Here is a 24,401-nt window from a genome sequence, read left to right on the forward strand (position 1 = left end):
CCTGTTTGTTGGAAATTACCCAGAACAAATCGTGCTGCTTTCTTTGGATCTTTTCCAGTTCTCGAATCAAGTAATCCTGGCGAGGATCCTATTCAGGCTAATAGAACCATACTCTTCATTGGGGTCTTATATGCCCTTTCCTTTACATCCTTACTACAGCCCTTAAGTATCCTGATAACCATATGGAGAGATCTGTAACCTTCATTTACAATCCCGTGTATGTGATTACCCCATTGTGATTATCCTGAGTACTTACAGTACTTACAAGCACTAAATTTTAAATTAACAAGAGAAGAATTTTTTTTTCTAGAATACAATAACATACAATTTATGCTAACAATTGTTTTTCTATTAAACAGACCATCCTTAATAAATTTATATTGTTTACAAAATTCTACTTATAATATCTCCTATACTTAGGCTACAAACATAGTCAACTCATATACAGTATGTGGAATTACTTCAAATAATACTATGCAACTGGTATAAGATTAAAATTTACATTGCATTTATTTACTTTTTTTTGCTGCAGTCACTCACAATCCTGTTAATCATTTATTATTCCATACATTGTAATATCATCCGAAAAACCCTTATATGTGTTTCCAGTTCTTAACTCATATAATTTATATGAATAAGAAAAACAGAAGTCCAATAATACTGCCATGCGGGACTACCCTCTTAATAGTCGCAGAATCATATAATACTTCGCCTGTTCTAATTCTCAGTTCGGTTTTCTAGAACGTTTGCTTGTAGTGATGGTGTTTGCTTGTAGTGATGGTGTGTGTTCTTCGGTCTTTACATTGCTGTGTGGTTACGACTATATATCATTCTTGTTCCCACTTGATGACTTCGCTTCGTTTATAATTATTCAAACGGTGTCTCTCTTATTAAAGGAAAACTACATCGTACATTGTGATTTTCCTTCGAACAAGTAAGTGAACCATTCTGTTCATTGAAGCAATTATATTAATTTGAGTATTGGATATTGGAATAATACTAGGCCACCCACGAAGCCGATGTCTTACAGTATATGTCATAAAGGGGTCCAGAAGAAGCGTTCTTTTGTGAAGTGAGCGCGCGTCATTATGAGAAATCTCCAGAACCCATTAATAGAAGTTATGTCCCAAGCGAAGCCTCTTGATGAAGCTTGGGGACGCTCTTCCAGTTCCCGGCTAAACTTATTCTAGGAGGGAAGAATGAAATAAATTAATATCTTTGGTTACAGAAGAGTTGCATTGGATTTGAGGCAAGAATTGCAACCTGTATTATATCTGCTTTATTTTGATAGGCATTAGGGCTGCATTAATTTATGCATTTGCTAAGTTGCGCTCATGATAATTAATGCGGGAAAATTTTCCCGGGCACGCGAAGATTGCACGCAGCCAAGTGGCTTGATGACGCCACCCGGAATTATAAATTAAGGCCGCCAGGGCATATCAGAGTCATTCGTAGACCGAGAGGCTGCAGGAACGAATCGTCATACGGCGTGTTGGTACTGAGAACAACGCTTTGTCTTCAAGCTACAACGACGACCTGTACTGCTATTTCTGCAAAGATTTACCCCAGCATCAAGTCAGAACGAGTGTTTGACAGCATCATTCCAAAGAAGCCACAACCAGGAGCTGAAGCCAACACAACAACGGGTATCGAGCCAGGAACATTGGGAGCACCTGACCAGCACAACATCGAAGAGGACACCTTCCGACTACAGAGGGAGCTGTACGAAGACGCCACACCAGCAAGAATGTCTCCAAATGGTCAACAGTATCTGATGCAAGCCCGGCAGTCTATCAGAATGTGGTAGATCCAGTGGTCCACAGGGATGGCCGCTCCGCTATGTCTTCTATTTTAAGGTCAGAGCTTTCCAATTCTGTTTCAAGCATGTCATTGAAATTTAGATAGGAATAGGGGGACCGTCAGTCAGCATATTTGTGTTAATAGGAGAGTTTCCCTTGTAATATAGAGCTAGGCCTCAAACTCGAACCCCGTACTTTAAGGTAGATGTTATTGGTAGAGTCGTTGTTAACGAATTTATAGTTCATTTTGATTGCGTTATTTTGAAGTACATGTTTGTGTAAGGGTCTGATCGAACTCAGTTGGGCATAGGAGGTTAGTTTACAGATAGGTACTTTTATTAGATCATATTCAGGCATTTGTTTCTGCAGACGTAGAAGTGTATAATTATGACCAAGTCGTGACCAGTAATTCACCCAGATTCATTGATAGAGCGAGCGAGTCCAGATATTTAAGAGATTTGAGCCCATAAGAGGCAAAAGTAAGATTTGCAGTCGGCCTGAGAGAGCCCAACCATTGAGAGTTTATTGAATATATTTTGGAAATGCCTAGTATGGCAATGTGATGATCGCGTAAGGATTAGTGTTTTGTAGCACCAGGAGTTAGCCCATGAGAGGCATATGTAAGAGGAGCGAGAGTGCTGAAGTATGGAGACAAGGGCAGATAGCCCAGGTATATTTAAATGAGGGCTTTAACAGCTGACGACGTGATGTGTTCTTTGAAAGGCAAGACTTTAGCCAGTCTTCCCGTTTGAGCTCGTAAATTAGGGGCTGCCGCAAGGGGTGGGGTGAGAATGGAGGTCATTGAGCTTGACGTCACAGGCGGGTGTGTTGGTCGTCTGCAGTATTTCAAGTATGCCAGAGGGGAAGAAACGACCTTCTTGTTTTGAAAGCAGAGAGAGAGATTTGTTTTATGTCCTACGTGTTTTACGTAAGATTTTAACACTGGCCCATTTTATACTGACACCCTTGGATGTGTTGATTGGATCTTTGATATTGTTTGCATAGGTATCTTGGACACCTTACCTGTCATAGGACTAGGGTTCGTGACCGTGTCAGGTCATTGTAAATTTTGTGGTGATTTTGTTTGCACCGGGGTTCGACGGCGCGAGGCTTTGTAAATTTTTTAAGGGAATCATTGTTTTGTGTCATTAAGCGGATATCCATCTTTCTAAACTTCGTGACTTACACTATGGTTACATGCTTGTTGCAGATTCACGTGTTTTTGTGAAGGCAGTGAAATGATAGTCCTCAGCTCAGCGTCATTTTTCCATATCATATTGAAATGATCTTTTATTTGTAAATAATTCAATTTTATGTAATAAATCCCTATTTGTTAAACTTGGAATGCAGCGGTGTTTTCTATTAGATATTTTATTTTAAATTTTTATTTAGTCGAATTCTTACCTGTGGAGGCACATGTCCTAGTGTTTTATCTTTATGTTGCCCCGTTATACCCATGTTATCCCTGAGAAGAGCGTTCTACCGGCTGATTGAAGAGGACAGTGTTCAGGTAAGACTATGTGCACCAGCTCACGTCTGTGAGAGTTCGTTCACTACTGTACTCTAGGTTCGAGACCGGCCTTCGCCTGGATGGAACTTTATAGTGCAGTAGGGCACATAAGATACCCAAGTTTTAAAATATCAGTGAAGATTTTCAAAATATTGAGTTAGTGTAATATAATGGCAACCTCTAAAATGGCGACTTGGTTGTAATATGAGATTGTCCCACATTGCTACCACTTTTAACGTATGTGGTTTATAATGCTATAATAAATTTTTGTACTGTTTATGATCTCGAGTAATAAATTAAAAAAAATAAATACAAAATAAATAAAAATAAACTAAAAAATTACAACGGGTCAGCTTCTTCACTCAGTCCATCTCGCTCGACCCAAATAACGGTCTTCACAAAACTGTTTGAACACTTCATAAATTTTATAAAACCTTCAGAAAAATCTCCTGTCTTGCTGATATTGTACGGCCATTTCTCATTGAATGTAAGTCAATAAAACTCCTTATCTAATATTTGTTAGCGATTTCATATTCTTGTTTAATAAGAAAGAACAATACTCGCTCATATTACTATAAACATCTTTAGTTCTCTGGAGTTGAGTTTATTTAGAAATTATAACAAATTTAAACTCTCGTAAGTTTCACAAAGCGCATGTCAATGCAGCACATTTCACATGAAAATTACTAAGTGATTTCCTTGCACTTGCTTATTTTTGACTCTCATGACGCTTCTTAGACCCCAAAACAAAAATAGGCATCTCAAATTTCAATCCCTTCCTGTATTGTTTCGATATCTTGTGTGGGTTTGCCACCTGTCTTATTAAACATTTCCTCAGCTTCATCTCGAGGCTGAGTGAACTCGAATTCTGCCCTCAGTCCAGAATTACCTGTTCAATCCTTCGCCAAGCTGGAAATCGAACATGTAGCCTCCAGTTAAGAAAGGGGGACATTACCCTGTACCAGCACTCGCCAGAACTGCCTTAAAACCTGCGGAACGATGCCAGCCTCTGTTTCTACCAGATGCCATGTTATATACAGTATCTATATGATGGCAAGTTTGACGTGTGGAAAATTTTAGTTACTACTTTAGACTCATCATGAATCTGTAAATATTTAAGGAATACGTCCGACTCATAAATGTATTTACAGACCAATATTTACTAAATTCTTGGGATAAGAGGCTATTATGGTGATTTGTCGATCTAACGACTAAGACGTAGACATATTGGGAACACTGTAAGATTGATATCAAAGTTGGGATACCATAGGCAGTAATTTATGTTAATAAACTAGACTGTACCGGGAACTGTTAATAGAAAAATCTGATATACGCTAGGAATACCTTTACTGACGAGACCTAGTGTTCACAATGCACTTTGCTTTCTGGTATGAGCTAAAGCAATTTTGTCACTTTCATTGATCTGTCTGTCTTATCCTGGGCTTTGACAATATGAAAGTGACTGAGGTATTCGCGATGAGCGATGCTAGTAATGCCATTCCTTATGCAGCCAGTCCCTGCTATGAATGCTGTGAAAATGTTGCTTATATGGTCGGTTGGTGCATGCATTTCAGTGGGCTTGGCAGACTGATATATAATAGCAATCTAATAGCAACTTCTGGCTCAGTGAAGAAAGCAACGGGAAACTACCTCACTCATTTCCCTAATACGCCTCGTCAGTGATGCTTCGCCAATGGTGGAGCTGTTGAGGATACAACCAGCCTTCGGGCTGACACACACACACACACACACACACACACACACACACACACACACACATCCGCTAGGAATTCGCAACTTCAGACATGGCTTTCGAACTGTGGAGTCTCTACGGTAATTATGATACAGCCTTCATTTTACTGGGCCAGGCTCCTCTTTTTCATCCTCCCTGTACGAACTCCCTAAAACTGAGCGAGTTGGCCACGCAGTTCGGATCGGGTTGTTGTGAACTTGCATTCGGGAGATGGTGGGTTCGATTCCCATCGTCGGTAGCCCTGAAGATGAGTTTCCATGGTTTCCCATTTTCACACCAGGAAAATGCTGGGGCTGTAACTTAATTAAGCGTACGACCTCTACTTTGCCATTCCTCGCCCTTTCCCTTCCTTGCGTTTGCCGACAATTTTCAATGTGTTAATGCGATGGTAAACCATTAGAAACCATTTTTCCCTTTGCAAAAATCAACTGATCATTGTCAAAAAGTTAACAATTTCCAAACGGACTGTAAACAAATCCAACTATGTATTTAAAAATTTACGTATACATTTAAATAATAAAACAAAAATGTGACCTTCAATAATCTAGGCTTTTATGTAATATATATATAAATAAGTAAATTAACGTGTTTTGGGCATTGAGGGCTAGGCTTACCAAGATAAAGGCGGTGGAGTAGAGAAGCAATCTCGTAGTAGGAAGGGAATCGCCAGAAATACACGAAGTGACTTATGACTGATATATGTAACTGAAATGTGGAGTTCCCGGATATTTTCGTTTCGGGCAACGGCCGTAACGGATTCCCGCGTACTTAACCGGGTCTCGCCATCAGCTAAGAATTCTTGGGCCTTCTTGTCCGATAAGTTATTCAACTTAGGCCCTGACACATCTTCACCGGTACTAAGTCCGGCTCCATGGCTAAATGGTTAGCGTATTGGACTTTGGTCACAGGGGTCACAGGGGTCCCGGGTTCGATTCCCGGCAGGATTGGGAATTTTAACCATGATTGGTTAATTTCGCTGGCACGGGGGCTGGGTGTATGTGTCGTCTTCATCATCACTTCATCCTCATCACGGCGCGCAGGTCAACTACGGGCATCAAATCAAAAGACGTGCATCTGGCGAGCCGAACTTGTCCTCGGACACTCCCGGCACTAAAAGCCCACACGCTATTTAATTTTTTACCAGTACTAACATGTTCTAATGACGTATATTCGCCTCTCTGTATTTCATATTTAAGGATTCTCTCATGTTGCTCGAACTTCTGATGTCACTACTACTTTACGTAACGATGACGTCGCTCATGAACAGTTTCTGGCTTCTTGGAGGTAACCACTGGTCAAGTTCACTACGTCACCATTATATGTACCGGTGACGCGTTCAAACGGTCCGGCTTCTTTCTTGCATAAAACATCATTTGCAGTCGGCTTGAAGACAGAAAGGCACAAGCACAATATAACTGCTCTTTAGGACGTGACGAGGTTGATTGTGTTGGAGATCAGAACATGTAGTCTACCTAAGAAGCTCTGAATAGTGCCTAATAAGGAACATTCCATGAGAACAAGAAGGCTAACAGTACCTCAGTGAAGCTGGTTTCTAGGAAAGGGACATGACATGTCTTCTGGTTCAATGTGACGGTCCAGCGCAGTGCAAAGCTCCGATGGATGATTTATGTCCCACTACCTATTTTTACGGTTTTCGGAGGCACCGAGGTGCCGGAATGTTGTTCCCAGGAGTTCTTTCACGTGCATGCAAAAACTAGAAGCTGACTTATTTATGCACCTTTAAATATCATCAGACGGAGTAGGGATCGAACCCTCCCAACCTGGGCTCAGAAGGGCCAGCCGGTAAGAATGGTAAGGCTAGACCGAGACATGAATATGATAAACGGATTGAGAGTAGACGTAGGATATAGTAGTTACATAGAAATGAAACGGTTAGCACAGAAGAGGAGAGTAGGATGGCATGCAACCTGCATCTAACTAGTTTATGGACTGATGACCCAAGCAATAGGATAACTCACGCGGGACAAAATTCCAGTACCTCTGCATCTTGCATCTCGAAAAACCGTAAAAGTAAGTAGTGGGGTGAAAACGACTATTATCTATATATTAAAAAAATTGATGAAAACTAAAGTCAGTCAAGTACGGCCATTCTATCCGGTCGATTTCCTTCATTTTTTTTTTAAACTGAAAGGTATTCATGCACAGATTTGTCATCAGGCACTATAAATCACTTAACTTTCGCCTTTCTCAAATTAATTGATTTTTTCAATTTTTTGTCTCTTTGAAGCTATCATGTCTTTAGTTATAATTGAGGTACGGAGTTCGTTTTGACCTAAGAACACTCAGTGGATCAAGATCTTTCATTTCAGCTCTTAACTATTCAAATTGGTTGATCCTGAGGAAAGTTATGAGTGCACATTCAATGTGACGTCACATTTCTTCAACATTTTTTTCTCACTGAAGCAATCATATCTTTCGTTCTAATTGAGGTACGCAGTTCGTTTTGGTCTAAAAACACTCAGTGGATCAAGCGCTTTCTTTTGAGGTAATAACTACTTAAATTGCCAGATTCTGAGAAAAGTTATGAGTACATTTGTCTCCATGACGAAGATCTTTGAAGGATGTTTTAACAGTCCGGCGCGTAGTGTTGTTCCAAGGAACGTTTAATTCAGTTTCTTTGTGTGATGTATTTTCAAGTGTTTTGTTGACATAATATTACATTCTGTTACCACAGCAGATCATGTGCTTTATTTCATTAACTGGAAACTTTGCAAATACATCCGTGAGGATAGTAACGAATAAACCAGGCGAGTTCGCCGTGCGGTTAGAGGCGCGGGGCTGTGAGCTTGCATCCGGGAGATAGTGGGTTCGAATCCCACTGTCGGCAGCCCTGAAGATGGTTTTCCGTGGTTTCCCATTTTCACACCAGGCAAGTGCTGGCTGCGGCTGTACCTTAATTAAGGCCACGGCCGCTTCCTTCTAACTCCTAGACCTTTCCTTTCCCATCGTCGCCATAAGACCTATCTGTGTCGGTGCGACGTAAAGCTACTAGAAAAAAAAAAAGAAAAAAAAAAGGAAAAAGTAACGAACAACACCATACTTTGTACACTGCGGGCGGAGCCAGCGGGAAACTGCTAGTTGTTATTATTATTATTTATTATTATTATTTCTTGTGCAATGTGTTGTCAGTTAACTGATTGAGTCCACTAAGAGTATCATTTCTGCTTATTGTTACAGGTCTCGTTGAAGAATGGGAGAAGCTACAGGTCCGTGCAGAGGACCTCCAGAAGGTGCGCTCTCTACAAGGGGAGATGGGATTGTTGCGAGATGAGCTTTTGGAGCTCGCCTCCAGGGTCGCCACTATCGGAACGGATCTTAACGACCGCGAACAATTGGAGGAGAGAATACAGCGGCTCAAGGTATAGTTTGCTAATTATCAATATTTCAGTCGATGAAGTACCTTGTGGGTTCGAATCCCTTTGTTGACAGCCCTAACTTCTGTTGTAAATAAATGTTTTTCTCTTTTTGGTGGAGTCCGACTCGTTGGCTGAATGGTCAGCGTACTGGCCTTCGGTTCAGAGGGTCCTGGGTTCGATTCCCCGCCGGGTCGGGGATTTTAACCTCTATTGGTTAATTCCAATGGCCCGGGGGCTGGGTGTTTGTGCTGTCCCCAACATCCCTGCAACTCACACACCACACATAACACTATCCTCTACCACAATTACACGCAGTTACCTACAAATGGCAGATGCCGCCCACCGTCATCGGAGGGTCTGGCTTACGAGGGCTGCACTCGGCTAGAAATAGCCACACGAAATTATTTTTTGCTGGAACTAGAAATGCCTTAACAGCTCTGGCATTTATTTGGTGTGAAATGGCACCACGAAAAAATATTGTTTTAAATGGTTTGGTCACTGCCTTCGTGATGTACAGGCCGTACGGTAGCTTCGATGACCGTCACGCAAAGAGGCGAAGAGTTTCCTCCGTCCGACCCGCGCAATGCAAGCACATGATACGACTGTGCCTTATAGTTACGGAACATTAAGTTGCATTGCTTGTTACACCTGAATATTGTCTACTAGCAATAGTTTTAATTTAAATTGTTTAAAGTTTATTAATAATAATGTCAAGATCATTTAATAGAACGTTGGGTTTTATAAACAGCATTTCGTTCTACATTTTAGGGTTTTGCTTTTACTTCGCATGTTCTCACTATTATCTAATTCAAAAAATAACAAATATAGGTTCATTTGGCTACTAATCATCTGGGTTACTTTTATACTTGTTGTGTATCAACACTAAAACGCACTGCTGTAAATCTGTACCTATGAGAAAAAGTAGAACTCACTATCAGCTGGGAAAAATGAGTGAAACTTGTCATAGTTACATTTTCGATTAGATTTTCGTTTTCCATTTTGCCTCCCGTCTTCATTTGAAGGAAATGAGAATATTGGTGTATAATCACTTGTGTAGTTGGATTTTCGTCTTGGCGCTCACAACTTCTTGGGATTGTGACAATTTGTTTAAATTCGCGCACAAAAATGTGCTATACAATAAAAATTCAGTGAATAAATTCCACGAGAAGCATTGCGTCCCTTGAATTTTCATTACTCTCGACGTGAAAACAACATACCTAACCTAAACTATATGGGGTCTCATTATCCCAATAAAAGACGTTTCTGTAAATCCTGAAGTGAAAATTATAGAGAACAGGCGTGCAATATACTTAAACCTAAAGGTCTGTCTTTCAACAGCCACAATTATCCAAAGATTGCTCTCAATCACTGTGTGCTACATTCGCAAATACAACTCATAATATTCGTTTAGCCACCCTAATCGAACAGCTGATGGGCTTGGCGCGCTTTCTACCGTACGAAGGCAGTGGTTCTGTTCACCATATCTACGTAACCCTAATTGGAATGAAAGATCTAAGAGGTTAGACCTTCCAGTGAGTGAAGCATCGACGGAAGAAGGGGAAGGGCCAGGAAAGATCTAAAAATGAAAGATCCGTACGTTTTGTAAATCTAATACGATCAGAGTCAGATGAGAGTAAGAGTCGCCCACGACAGGACCGACATGAGAGGGGAAAATAAGGAGCCTGAGGTTATGCAGACCAAAGGTATCAACGAAATATCACTAATATTTGTCCCAAATGGAACATAATAGATAGTGGGTTCGAATCATACTGTCGGCAACCCTGAGGATGGTTTTCCATAGTTTCCCATTTTCAGACCACGCAAATGCTGGGGCTGTACCTTAATTAAAGCCTCCGCCGCTTGCTTCCGACTCCTAGGCCTTTCCTAACCCATCGTCGCCATAAGATCTATCTGTGTCGATGCGGCGTAAAAGAAAAAAATATCTGACGCCATGCAGGTTCGTCAATTCAGCCACTCCGTGGCCGGATCTGTCTATTTCGATTATTAAGTTACTCCACATATTTGTTAATTGCCACTAGGTCATTTTAGCCACTTTCCTTTCCTAACATGGCCATTTCTAGCCACATTTACTGTGGACGTTTATATAGCGATTTTCGGTGTAGTAATAGGTTTTACTTTTGACAGTTTGTGAAATAATTGTTATATTAATGATAAAAGTAATTTAACACCACTGTTTCATATATGAACTCCAAAAATTCCGTTTCGAGTTGTCTACATACCGTATCTTGGTTCGTTGAGAATGAAATGAACAACTCCAAATTGTCATATGGAACCAAGAACAATGTAAGAGAAAGTGTACAAATTTCACAAAAACAAAGAATTAAATTAACGGAATTGAAAATTGACTGTCTAACAACTTTGAAATCCTCCGGAAAATTTCACTACTCCTTGTGATGGAAGTCTTGAAAATAGTTTAAGAACCTGACATAGACTTAGCTTTAAGTTTTGACAGGAATGTTGACAAAGATTAAAATTGGTGGAAGAATATACGTTTTCGGAAGTGGATAAATAGGTCCTGAATTCTGGCTAGCATTTAACCAATATAAAAATGCTACAGCAGAAAATCATTATTTAGAATTGATCTTAGTAGCTCTTCCTGCCCTAACTTTGCCTCATTCAAATACGGAAGTCGAGCGTGTATTTAGTCAGGTTATCATCGTTAAAAAAGAAAACAGAGCGTTAAGAGGTTTGGACTAAGCCACATGGAAAAATGTTATTTTCATGTGCTGTCCCGTGGGAAGTTCTTAGATTTTTGTTTTGGAACAAGTGCAGCTTACATGTCACCAGAAAAATCAAAGGATACCCAAAGTGATTGTGGAAGAGTGCACTTAAGGAGGGATTTAGACCATGTATGTCGGTTGCTAGCAGAGTTTAGTATTACTTGAAACAAATTGTACGTTTATATATTTTTCTCCTTCTCCATCAGCTGCTACTGCTACACTTTATATATATATATATATATATATAGAGAGAGAGAGAGAGAGAGAGAGAGAGAGAGAGAGAGACGACACTGTCTTATATGATTTTACACCCATGCATATAGAGGCTATTTGCAAGCCACTCCCACATATTTAGACATTTCTGGCCATTTTGGCGATCAGGGTCAGTTTCATTTCTCCGTCAGGTGTTGGCAACAGTGTATTCAGTATTAGTCATTTATTTATTTATTTATTTATTTATTTATTTATTTATTTATTTATTTATTTATTTATTTGACTTAAACAGTGGCGAAGTTAGGGCTCGTGGCCCTTCTGCTGCATTGCATGTAAATGAAGAGAAATGTGTTGAGATGAAAACACCCCAGTCCCCGAGATGTTCAGTTAAAATCCTCAGACCGGCCGGGATTCGAACTGAGGTTTGTGAACCGAATGCTGGTACCGGCACACTAACCATTCTTCAAACATGAACAAAATTTTAACTATATTAATATTCATTAATTAATTGGTTAGTGCCACTTACATTAATTTATCAGAAAATTAAGAACATTTGCGGTAGGAATGCGTTAGTGTTAGGCAAAATCCATTCAGAAGTTCTTTGAAGGTGACCGTTTTAATACCAGCAGTTAAATGTCTTTTGACCTTGTTCTGTCGGGGACGTGTCATTAATTTCGGGCTCATTATTGCTGTAATTTATTGTATTTTTAATGTTCACGCCTTTCGCCAAGCACGTAGCACTCCTAATAGAACTTCACATAAGCTGCTGTAAGTAGTGCTCGCATCGTCCGCTAGATGGCAGCGATGCTCAGCGATGGATGTAGTTCTTGATTTCCTCACTAGGTTACAGTATACGTTAGTAGTTACTGGTTTCTTCGGAAGGTAGAGAGCGCGTCAGTGTGTCTTGTTTTAAAGGTTGAATACAGATGGCAGGAGCTGTGCGCGACGTAGTATTCTCTCACCGTTTGAGATCAAAATGCAGTTCTAATGCAAATCAGTACCGAGAGATGTCGCGGGCTGGCTCTCGGACAATTTTGTGGGTGTTTTAAAAAGTTTGAAGATTTTTAAAAATTTATTATTGTACGTGTATTTAATTCTAAAACATGCCCTTCTTTCTCTATTTCTTTATTCCAATCTTCCTCCATTTCTTTATTCCAGTCCCTTGTAAACGGTCCCTCTTCCAGACAAGATAGTTAAGGTAATTGCTATATTCGTAGTAGGTCCTACTAAAAATATTTCGAGTTGTTAATTTAGCTGGTATTCGGTCACGTCTGGTATGTTTCATTTTATCTGAGAAATGGAGATAAGCATAAATAATAATAATAATAATAATAATAATAATAATAATAATAATAGTTAATGAACGAGTGTGGCTGTGTGGTTTGGACACGTAGTGTCAGCTGGTATTCGGGAGATCGTGGATTTGAACTCCACTATCGGCATCCCTGAAGATGGTTTTCCATGGTTCCCCATTTTCACACCAGGTGAATGGCGGGGCTGTACCTTAAGGCCACGACCGCTTCCTTCCCACTGTTAGCCCGTTCGTATTCTATCGTCGCCATAAGACCTATCTGTGTCAGTGCGGCGTAAAGCTAATAATAATAATAATAATAATAATAATAATAATAATAATAATAATAATAATAATAATAATAGGAATAAGTTTTTATGTTTTTCATGACACTGGAAATTTGCCTTACGTGTTTTTTTACGTGCTAGTAAATCTATCGAGAGGAGGCTGGTGTATTTGAGCACCTTCGAATACCATCGAACTAAGTCCGAATCGAATCCAAATACTTGAGCTCAGAAGATCCGGCTGCATTGTACCATTTGAGCTGCTCAGCCCGGCATCAACAGAAAAGTTGACTGGCTATCGTTTGGCTCCAATCTAACATAAAATTCGTAATGAGCATGGCTTCGAGTTCGGTCTGCCCCCGAAGAAAAGTTTTCGCGATTTTACAATCAAGATTCCATTCAAAGTTTGCATGTAGGTTTCATTTTGAAATAGGCCTCTGCCTGCCTGTCTTTGTATTACATTTTTTAAGACCTTATATCCTATAATCATAAGAAGTTAGGGCTTCCGTTAATCGTTGGAAGAGCCACGGGGTACAGTTTTCATATTCGAAGAATTTTCATGTCCACCGTAATGAAACACACGTATTGTGTGCTTTATTATTGATGAAGTTAGTAATAGAATCAAGCCTTTTTGAGAGTCAATGGCCATTGATTACTCTATAGCAGAGTTTGTCAATCAAGTTTACAATAATAAAAATACTTTCATCATAAAACTGTGACACACCCCTCTCAACCTTTCCTCAGCCACAAGCTACTGCACGGTGTGTACCCACCTGTATTTCCACCAACTTTCAACGTTTAATATACATATTTAAATATTAATCCTTAATATTTCAAAATTCTGATTGCAAACTTCTGTTTTTATAGTAACTCCACATGTTTAGTTTAATTTTAAAGCAGCGTGGTAATGAAAAAGCTTTCATTCTCAACTGACTGGTTATGTGAGGCAGGCATTTTAGTTGAAGCTTCAGTATGTTCATAGCAAAGAAATCGGCTGTGATTGCAAAATGCGGATTTTTTTGTTTCTGAATAAAACACTGAAGGCGAGAATTAAGGTTTTTAGACAAGAATTACAGAGACAAGTATCACATCAACTTTGTTTATAACAGTTGAGAGTTTCATTCCACTCGAAAATATTTTTTATAAACTATGAGGATGTCAAGGGTAAATACGTCAGCGGCTTAATAATTTTCCATATACCTTAGGCCTACATTTAAAAACATATTTATTTCGCAAGTTATATTTTTAAAAATATAAAGCTCACCTACACACTTCAGGGAGCTACTTTGATATAATGTAACACAAAGGTGGCACTCTTATCATAAAGGCTGAGAAACTGTGTTATAAAGCGTTCAGTGTTTGAAGCTAATTTAGTTCTGCTCCTCCCTGTGTGTATGTGAGGGGGGGGGGGGAGGGCGTAGAATATTTTCACGGTATGCCCTGCCTGTTATAAGAGGCTACTAGAAAGAGTGAACCACTGGATTGTGCGTTGGTGACCTCGGGGTCCCTAGCTGAGTCTGTCATTGCTTCCACTTACTAGTGCCAGGCTCCTCATTTTCACGTTTTATCCACGCTCCCTTCGTCAGTTCTCTTCTGGCTCGGTATTAAGTTTGCGAGGCCGAGAGATTCTTTCATTTTCAGCCCTTCATGTTCTCTTCTTTAATTGGGGGGCGTCTTCCATTTCCTCTCCGATTAGTGTAAAGAGAGGAGGTGACCTAATTGTACTTCATCTTAAAACAGTAACTACCACCACCACACCCTTCTTGTGGTTGAAATGGAGTTGCTAAGATGGTCGCCAGGTATTGCATGACTGGACCACTTAGTGAATGAAGTGGTTAGGAATACCGTCAAAATCACCCCAATACTGGCCAAGATGATAATCACAACGGGGGTAATCATATAAACGCGATTATAAATGGTTATGAGGGTATTTGGGATTGTAGTAAGGATGTAAAGGAGAGGGTGTATAAGTCACTTCTAAGACTCCAATTAGAGCATGGTTCCAGTGTATGGGACCCTCACCAGGATTACTTGATTTGAGAACTGTAAAAAGTCCAAAGAAAAACAGCTCGATTTGTTTCGGGGAGGGAAGACTGGAGAGTAAGGAGGCGAACTTCTCGATTAATCGGTATGTTCCGAGCTATTTTTGGGGCGTGGAATTACATTAGTGAAGGAATAAGTTTGAGATATGAAGATAAAGTTGAAATTCAAAGGACAAATAGGGTAAAAGGTTTTAGGAAGAGGAGTTCGGGATTGGAACAATTTGCCAAGGGATATGTTCGATACATTTGCAGTTTCTTTGAAATGATTTAAGGAAAGAGACTCTGTCATCTGGGCAACAATCCTACACGCATATCGGTGGCGGCTGAAATGGAACTTGAAATGAGAGAAACGGGGCCTCGCTGGCATGAGAGCTGGTGGAAGTATAATGGGCACTTAAACTTAGCCCTGATGGACGGCGTCCGCAAGGACGTCCGAAAAAGCGCTGGATGGATTGTCTGAGGGAGCATACGGAACGTGCAGATGTCCACCGATCCAGCGCTACAGATCGCGTGAAATGGAGGGCAAGATGTAGAAAGCAGACCCCACAATCTGTTGACGGAAATGACACGAAGAAGACGACAATATTTCAGCAAGATTCCACTTCCAGTAAATATTACAAAGTAGAAGTGAACAGTAGTCAATTCAACATAATTGCCCTTGGGTTTCTAACCTCCACTGTTCATTGTAACAGCTTACGGAGCAGTGTTCTTGTTTTCTTTATGCCGCACAGTCATAATTATATGTTGGTATGTATTTAATTGGCATTAATGCGAATTCAAATTTCCTTGTTATTTTTACTTTCCTTTTTTAAAGTAAGCACAGACCAGTATGGTAATAACATAAATTTTTATTGGTTACTCTTTTCTTTCTAAATACGACATTCATCATCATACGTGACAAGCTCATTCTAGACTACCACTGCAGTCTTAATTTACATACAAAAATGGAGACCTACAAGATCATTAAGTCTTGTTTCGAATACATTTTGGATGAATGAATTGTGTCCGTATTAAATTGGATATGACACTCTATTTTATCATTCCACCCCGGGCCGCCTCTCCATCTGCCGTATTTCCTAATACAGTTTTGGAATTAGCAGGGAAAGGAAGACATTGGCATAGTTGAAGGCTAATTATTATATTTTATTGATTGACTAAAATTTAAGTGAACATGTTCCATTAATGGTATTGAGAACATTTGTTGCTAGGTTATGTATTTAGTGTATTCGACGCTGTATTGTAGGGTTTACCGAAATGGCTTCTCACCTGGATTCGATTCCAGACACTACCTAGAATTTGACTGGTTTAAGGGTCTGAAGAAAAATGCGTTCAGCGTCAGGCATCTTAATTGAGAATGCAAAGTATGAAGCCTGTCGGTGGAGTGGGAAGGTAAAAGTGGAATGCTGTGGTAAGTTCTATGCCCGACCGCTTTTGCCTCCAGTAATTCATCTAGTTCTCATTTTGCTGAGTGAACCTCTGATCCATGTGCACGCAGTTCCCCAACACTCGTTGTGGCAACCCCTAGGTGCCACCGATATTCCTTCCATCTACTTGTGAAGATTTTCAAGTTTCAGCTTATCGTGCATATTTAACTTTTCCCGCATAGAGGGTGTTTCAGTTACTACCAGCAGGGGTAGGTATAGGACTTCTGAACAACGACAATAATACGCATAAATCGGGAATCGAACCGTTGCCGAGATACAACGTTGTTCATGCTTAGTTCCAGACTAAGAAATGACGTGTCAACGTGCGAGGTGTTATGGCAACTGCTTTAAATGCCGTCACAAATGCAAGATGCTGTTGTAGGCCTGCCTGTAATTCTGAAACTCTTTATAGCATATTTCGTACATAATAATTTGACATAAATACGTCTGGGGTCATCTGAAAATTTGCATTACGGAAGTTGGTGTGACGGAATATTAAACCTAGCAATCCTGTGGGTGGGTGATAACATCCACATTATCCCCTGCCTGTCGTAAAAGGCGACTAAAAGGGCCCCTACTGGCTGTTAAATTGGGAGCGTGGATTGGCGACCACGGCATTGCTTCCACTTACTTGTGCCAGGCTCTTCACTTTTATCCATCCTATCCGACCTGCCTTGGTCAACTCTAGTTCTTTTCAAAAACCGACGGTATTAGAGCATTCGAGGCCTAGGAAGTCGCTAATTTTCACATCGTTCTTCGCTAGTCTTCTTTAGCCGATAGCGTTATTTTTCGAAGTGTCGGACCCTTTCCATTTTTTCCTTCTGTAAAGGATGGTTGCCCAGTTGTACTCTTAAAACGATAACCACCACCACCACCACCACCACCACCACCACCACCACCACCACCACCGTAACCCTAACCCTAACAACCGTGCAGGCTGTGATGTAAGGTATGGATGGATGGTCAGACAATGGTACCTAGCTACTGTGCAGGCTATGTCGTATGACTGTTGGTCACCTGAAATTAACAGCCGTTGATGGATACCCATGACCGAGAGACATATTATTGTGATCATTTGATTTTCGTAAAGAGAATAGTGGATTCTCTTTTATTCTACAACATTTCCATATCGGTTTGGGGTGTATTTCAAACCTTTTACTGCATGAATGAAAATATCTATTGATGGTTTTTAGTACCGATATTCATGTATCCACCCTTTAATTCAAGAGACGAACATTGCCGTTGATGGTCTTCATTAAATCGTTCTTGTATCTAGGCGTGCAAGATAAGCATAATACGCACTATCAATGTCTATCAGCGAACAGTAGCGGAACCAGCATCACAACTTGCTACAAAAGCGATGATGTCTGGCTGCGACGGTTCATTTGTATGCAACGAGAGAATCGCACAGCGAACATTCCTTTCTAATTCAATTTGCAATCAACAGCCAATCGATTGATTCGAATTCCGTGTACGGAGTGGTTTCTACATCTCGTTGTGCATAGCTTATGAGCAACCCTGTAGCGTCCCTCTCCTCTGCTCGTACTGACGCCTGTAAATGCGTGCCTTCTTTTCATAACGTCCAACAGCGACGTTGATGTGGGCTACCTCGTACAATGAAATTCAGTTTTTAGTACGCCCTGGATGTATAGACTCCAAAAGCTTGTTACGATTTGCCTGTAAAATGGTTCAAATAGTGTTGAAAACGGCCCTATATATAATCATCATCATTATGAAATCCTTCCAGTGAGTCGGGTAGGATGTTTAAGAACGATGTTCCTCCATTTATTATGTTCCTGATATGCTTCTTTTCGCTCTAGAGCATTCCATGTTTCTCCTCTCTTCTCTAGGCCTTCTCTTATCTATACATATACATATTCAGTATGGTGCACTCTTTTGCTGGGAAATATGATGAGGATAATGTGTACGAGAAAATGAAAATCTTTAGCCTTTTTCTAGTCATTCGAACGGGTCAGGAATGAAATGAATGAAGCCCCATGTAACGGCGAGGATAGGAATTGTGCCGGCTGCCGAAGCCTGTCGCATTCCTCTGGGACAATGATTAATGACTGACAGATGAAATGATATTGGAGTGTGTCGCTGGAATGAAAGATGACGGGGAAAACTGGAGTACCCGGTGAAAAACTTGTGCCGCCTCCGCTTTGTCCAGCACAAATCTCAGTTGGAGTGACCGGGAATTGAACCACGGAACCCAACGGTGAGAGGTCGGGGCGCTGCCGCCAGAGCCACGGAGGTTCAATGTGTACGGGAGCTTGCTCATATATTTTAGAGATTTGATTCCTGGCTCTGCATGAAGGATTTAAGAGTGTGGGGTCAGAGATGCTTAGTCGTGTGGGGATAACTGAAAAGACGCGAGAATTCTAATCCCTCTCTCACTTCCCTGTAAGTTGTGTTGCAGCTCATGCCATCCTTCACCACACTAACTCGCAGTTTCCCCTACACGGCAGATGCCGTCCACCCTCGTCGGAGGGTCTGCCTTACAAAGGCAGTAACAGGGTAGCAATAGCCACACGAAACATCAATTAGGTAAAACTTTGGTGAACCCTTTGCAAAAAAATATGTATGTAAATTTCTCCGTTACACGGAAAAGCTTACAATTATGGATATGGCTCTGGACTTAGAGGACGAGAAAGCGAGTACTACGACATACAGCGGGATTTCCTTCCACTCCACTCAGAGAGGAGATAAAGAGTTACGATAAATGAAAGAAAAATGAGGTATCATGATCTACGTCCAACAAATGACAGCTGATCCAGCACACAACATTCCCATGCCATATCACAAGATAGCACCTGTCAAAGTCTACGTCCAATAATATGGCAGCTGATCCAGCACACAACATTCCCATGCCATATCACAAGATAGCATCTATCAAAGTCTACGTCCAACAATATGGCAGCTGATCCAGCACACAACATTCCCATGCCATATCACAAGATAGCACCTGTCAAAGTCTACGTCCAACAATATGGCACCTGATCCAGCAGCCAACATTCCCATGCCATGTCACAAGATAGCACCTATCAAAGTCTACGTCCAACAATATGGTCGCTGATTTAGCTCACAATTTTATGGCCATAAATATTCGCAGGATACGTATTATGAGAAAAATTCTGCTGCCTTCAGTGACATTGCTGTGTGTGAGGGGCTTTGCTGTGACCTAGACGAGACTCAAGTCGAAGATAGTGGAAACTCGGTCAAACGCCATTTGTACCTGCTGGATGTAGAAGGCAGTGTTCTGGTACACTGTAACGATGTGAGGAAGAAGATGACGTAGACTTAGTATAGATACATGACGAATACGGGTTGCCTGGTTTTCCAGGGTGTTTGTTTGTGTCCACGCAAAATTTTCTACGCAAAATTGTATACACAGCCCTTATCCCGTTTCTCTACGGAGTCTGGTATGAAGCGAGATGAATCTCCGTAGCGAATTTTTAATTCCAGATACCCCCCCCCCTCCCCCGCCAGCCTAAAAATTTCTATTCAGGTAGTTGTCTAGGGTTTGATTTCAAGTGATATTCCCAGCAATACCTGATCAAAGTATTTGGACAGTTAGTCGATATTTTAAGCCGGCTTCCGGGCCAAGTAGCCACTTCAAATACCATCGATCTGTCGGTAGATTTGTCGGCACTTAGAACTACTGCTGGGCAAAATTCCGACATCTTAGCATATCTAGAAATCGTAATAGTAGTTAGTCGGACGTAAAATCAATGACATCCAATCAGGCAAATGCAGGGGCTGTACCTTAATTAAGGCAACGGCCACTAACCTTCCCAATTCCAGCCGTTTCCTGGCCTTCCGTCGCGTCGCCGAAAACCTTCGATGTTTTAGCGCGTCGTTAAACAAATAGCAAAAAAAAATGTAATAAAAATTCTGAGGAATATAGAATACCACACGCTTACTTTTTTGAGTGACTATACAGTGACACCTGTGTAGATCAAGTTTAGCGAACGGGTATAAGGAAGACATCAGATTGTGGTGCACTCTTACTGTTTATCATGTCGTTGTTAGTGTTTGATGGTCGAAATTTACGGCATTAAAAGCCACGAACACGGAAAGTAGTGCTCCCAATATGTTAGACGAAGCTGCGAGAAGAAGAAAGGCGAGTATTTTGCAGTCATAAAAGTGCCTGGCCGGAGGGATGACCTCCACAAGAGCGGACATTGATGTAGCCACATAAATTATCCAGGTTTATTTGCGGGACGCCTGGACGTGCCTGTGGACAGTGAGGGAGTCCCTAGGGGGATGTCGGCCCGGCTGGTCAGTAGGGACACATCCGCTTACGAATGACCACGCTCTCGCTGCCCTATATTGCTGCCAAGCGGCCCTTTTCTTAGCCGATCTCCTCTGCTCTACGGTCTGAGTGCGTATTTTATTAAAAGAGCTATCAGGTTTTTGTTTTAAATAAAAATACATGGGGTTCAAGATGTAGGAAGGAAAGTGTTACCAACTTGGCGAGTTCTCTCGCAAGCATGGCGAGGTTCAGAACGTTGCATTTGAAATGTACCGTATTCTCTTTATTTCAGAAAGAAAATTTCCATGCGGACTGGAGAAGGGGAGGCATGGTAGCCGAGAGGCATTGTTACTAATTTCTGGCCAATGCAGCCACGATTGGAATCCCTGCCAGTTTACGTGGTATTTATAAATGAAAAGTCGCGTCCACATTGTTCGGATGCCACGTACAACCAGAGGTCCCATGACTATGATCACGGTGTTTAGTTATGTCAAACTACAAGCGTGATTTTCCTCGCTAACTGAACACTGTTACACCGATGTAATCAAGCTACTATAGCGGTGATTTTCAGCCTTTTACCTTTCGTGGAGTAATTTTTCATGGCGCACTTGCTTTAAGGCTGATACCAAAATTTCCCGTAGAGTGTGTGTTCAACCCTTGTCCCGTTCCTCTACGGAGTCAAGTATGAGGTGAGATGGATCATCATAGGAGATTTTTACTAGTGGATACAAAGGGGTCTGCTCAAGGCTTAATGTCCCCATCCGACGGACGAATCACCGTCAGCAGCATCATATGCCATCACTCCATACGAACACTCCGGAGAGGTTTGGAATTTAATCCAGGCTTTTGACACGTTACCTAGTGATTATAAATTTTATACCACCACCTTTACAAGATACTAGAATCATTCCGTATTGACGGTTTTCACCCTGACAACGTTCTGATGATGAACATTTTTTCGACCAATGGGACTCGAACCAGCTAGCCACGGTGTCAGACCGTATAGACTTCACCCCTTAACGACCATGGCCACTAAACGGGCTAGCATTTGCTCAGACTGAAAATGGGAAACCGCTAAAATCTATTTTGAGGGCTGGCAAACGGGGGGTTTGAACCCACTATTTTCCAAATGCAAATACTCAGCAGCACTCATACCTCAGCATTTACCCTGTTACCATGAATGAAACTGAGACCAGTCGAAGCAATTTTTTAATAATAATCATAATGTTATTGGTTCTACGTTCCACTAACTGCGTTTTTATGGTTTTCGGAGACGCCGAGGTGCCGGAGTTTGTCCCGCAGGAGTTCTTTTACGTGCCAGTAAATCTACCGACACGAGGCTGACATATTTGAGCACCTTTAAATACCACCGGACTGAGCCAGGATCGAACCTGCCAAATTGGGGTCAAAAGGCCAGTGCCTCAACCGTCTGAGCCACTCAGCCCAGGAACAGATATTTTAAGAGCACATAAAATAAACAAAGAGGATTATAGAATGTGTAACAGGCTGAGATTTAACTCAAGCACTTGTCCGGCTCCGCGCTGCAGGGGGCAACGCGTCCGCCTGTCACCCGGCGGCTCCGGGTTCGATTTCCGGCCGGGACAGGGGTTTTAATTGTAAATGATTAATATCCCTGGCCTGGGGACTGGGTGTTTGTGTCGCCCTTAATATGTCGTCCTCACATTCAACACTTCACAGTTCCGCCATTTCCAAATACACGCAGGTTCATAACATATAGTGCAAAGTAGGGGCAAAAGATCATCTAAGGTCGACGCCCCTAATAAATAGCATTAAAAAGAAAAACTCGAGCACTTGCCGCAAAGAAACTTTCTTTTCTCACATTATTTTCACTTCTTTTTACCCATTCTTCCATGTATCCAAGTCAGAACAACGAAAATATTAAGTGAGCCTATCGGACATATACGGATTAATAGCCGGTTGTAGTAAAGCACTAGCGTACTGCTAGGAACAAACACAAACATATGAAACTAACCGATTCTAACCTCCATTTGTATCAGCTGTCTAATAAACTCGTATAAGTGAAGACATTGTCCGACTCGTTGGCTGAATGGTCAGCGTACTGGCCTTCGGTTCAGAGGGTCCCGGGTTCGATTCCCGGCCGGGTCGGGGATTTTAACCTTCATTGGTTAATTCCAATGGCCCGGGAACTGGGTGTTTGTGCTGTCCCCAACATCCCTGCAACACACACACCACACCACACACAACACTGTCCTCCACCACAATAACAGGCAGTTACCTACACATGGCAGATGCCGCCCACCCTCATCGGAGGGTCTGCCTTACAAGGGCTGCACTCGGCTAGTAATAACCACACGAAATTATTTATAGTGAAGACATTTTATTAGTCGTGTATACATCTTTACGAAACAGAATTTGGTTAACTAATAATTATTTTTGAGTTCTAATATTATTAGTTAGTTTTATGAAACAGGGCCGTGATCATGTTTAGCTAAAAGTCCTTAGATAAGTCTTTTCGGATGTTGAAATATCACAGCATAGTCATTGTTGTTTGCAATGCTACAATTGTTGAATGTTTTCTTTGCAGGCCGAGCTGTGTGCACTACTGGATCGCAAGCAGCAGCTGTTGCATGTTAATGTTGAGGTCCACCATCTTCAGACAGACGCAGGACTACCAGTTCCACCACTCAAGGATGAGGTTACCGAGCTCTATCTCATCTGGGATGAGACTTTCCAGAGGTAAGGAACAACACTGTCATGACTTTCCTTCCATGAATCTTTGATCAGATAACTATGTGTCGCTGAGGGGCTAGTAACAGTAATGCCAGTTGATGGAGATGGGTGGTAGCAGAAAAGACAGAACACACCTCACTATATTCCTCGTTAACGACAGGCACGCTTTTGAAGTCTACGTTGAGTCTGTCATTGACAAGACAAGCATGGTGTTGGTCGACAGTGGAGCCAACTACTACTACTACTACTACTACTACTACTACGAAACGTTTTCATTCCTCCCCTGAAGGAGGAGGCGGGCCTCTTAGACGGTTACGTCGTCTCTCAGGCTGGGAGATTTGTTGTGGTGAAAGAGATGTGCGGAGAAGGTGAGGGGGTGGGCGGCCATGACCTATACTACGAACTGTCCTGGCATTCGCCTTAGTGCAGGAGAATGGAAAACCACGGAAACCATTCTCAGGACAGCCGACGGGCGAGGCCAGGCGAGAAATGGAGCCAACAGCCGTATGGCAGGTGCTACTCTTTGAGTCGCTGGTCGTTAACGAGGAAATCGCGAGAAATTTAACAACAATAGTCAGTCAGTGGATATTATTATTATTAACAACAAATACATCGCAATTGGGGAATATTGCGGTGGTAATGAAATGAAATGGCGTATGGCTTTTAGTGCCGGCAGATCCCAGGATGGGTTCGGCTCGCCAGGTGCAGGTCTTTTAATTTGACGTCCTTGGGCGACCTGCGCGTCGTGATGAGGATGAAATTATGATGAAGACAACGCATACACCCAGCCCCTGTGCCAGGGAAATTAACCAATGATGGTTAAAATTCTCGACCCTGCCGGGAATCGAACCTGGGACCCTTCTGACCAAAGACCAGCACGCTAACCATTTAGCCATGGAGCCGGACATTCCGGTGGTAATGCTCATTTACAGTAGTGTTATAATAAAACATAATTACCCAACAACAACAACAACAGTACAGCAAGTAATTCCATGGAAGG

General features: G+C 41.5%; 1 protein-coding gene across 1 annotated transcript in view; it reads left to right on the forward strand.

The window, feature by feature from the left end:
• The window catches only part of klar (klarsicht), a 1,195,270-nt gene that overhangs the window by 1,113,455 nt on the left and 57,414 nt on the right, over positions 1-24,401 (forward strand). The window contains exons 20-21 of the mRNA XM_067157231.2: positions 8,261-8,442; positions 23,256-23,407. Coding sequence (XP_067013332.2) covers positions 8,261-8,442; positions 23,256-23,407 — 334 coding nt within the window. The remainder of the gene's footprint in view (positions 1-8,260; positions 8,443-23,255; positions 23,408-24,401) is intronic.

The sequence above is a fragment of the Anabrus simplex genome, chromosome 13 (genome assembly GCF_040414725.1).
Source record: "Anabrus simplex isolate iqAnaSimp1 chromosome 13, ASM4041472v1, whole genome shotgun sequence".
NCBI classification, from domain to species: Eukaryota; Metazoa; Arthropoda; class Insecta; order Orthoptera; family Tettigoniidae; genus Anabrus; species Anabrus simplex.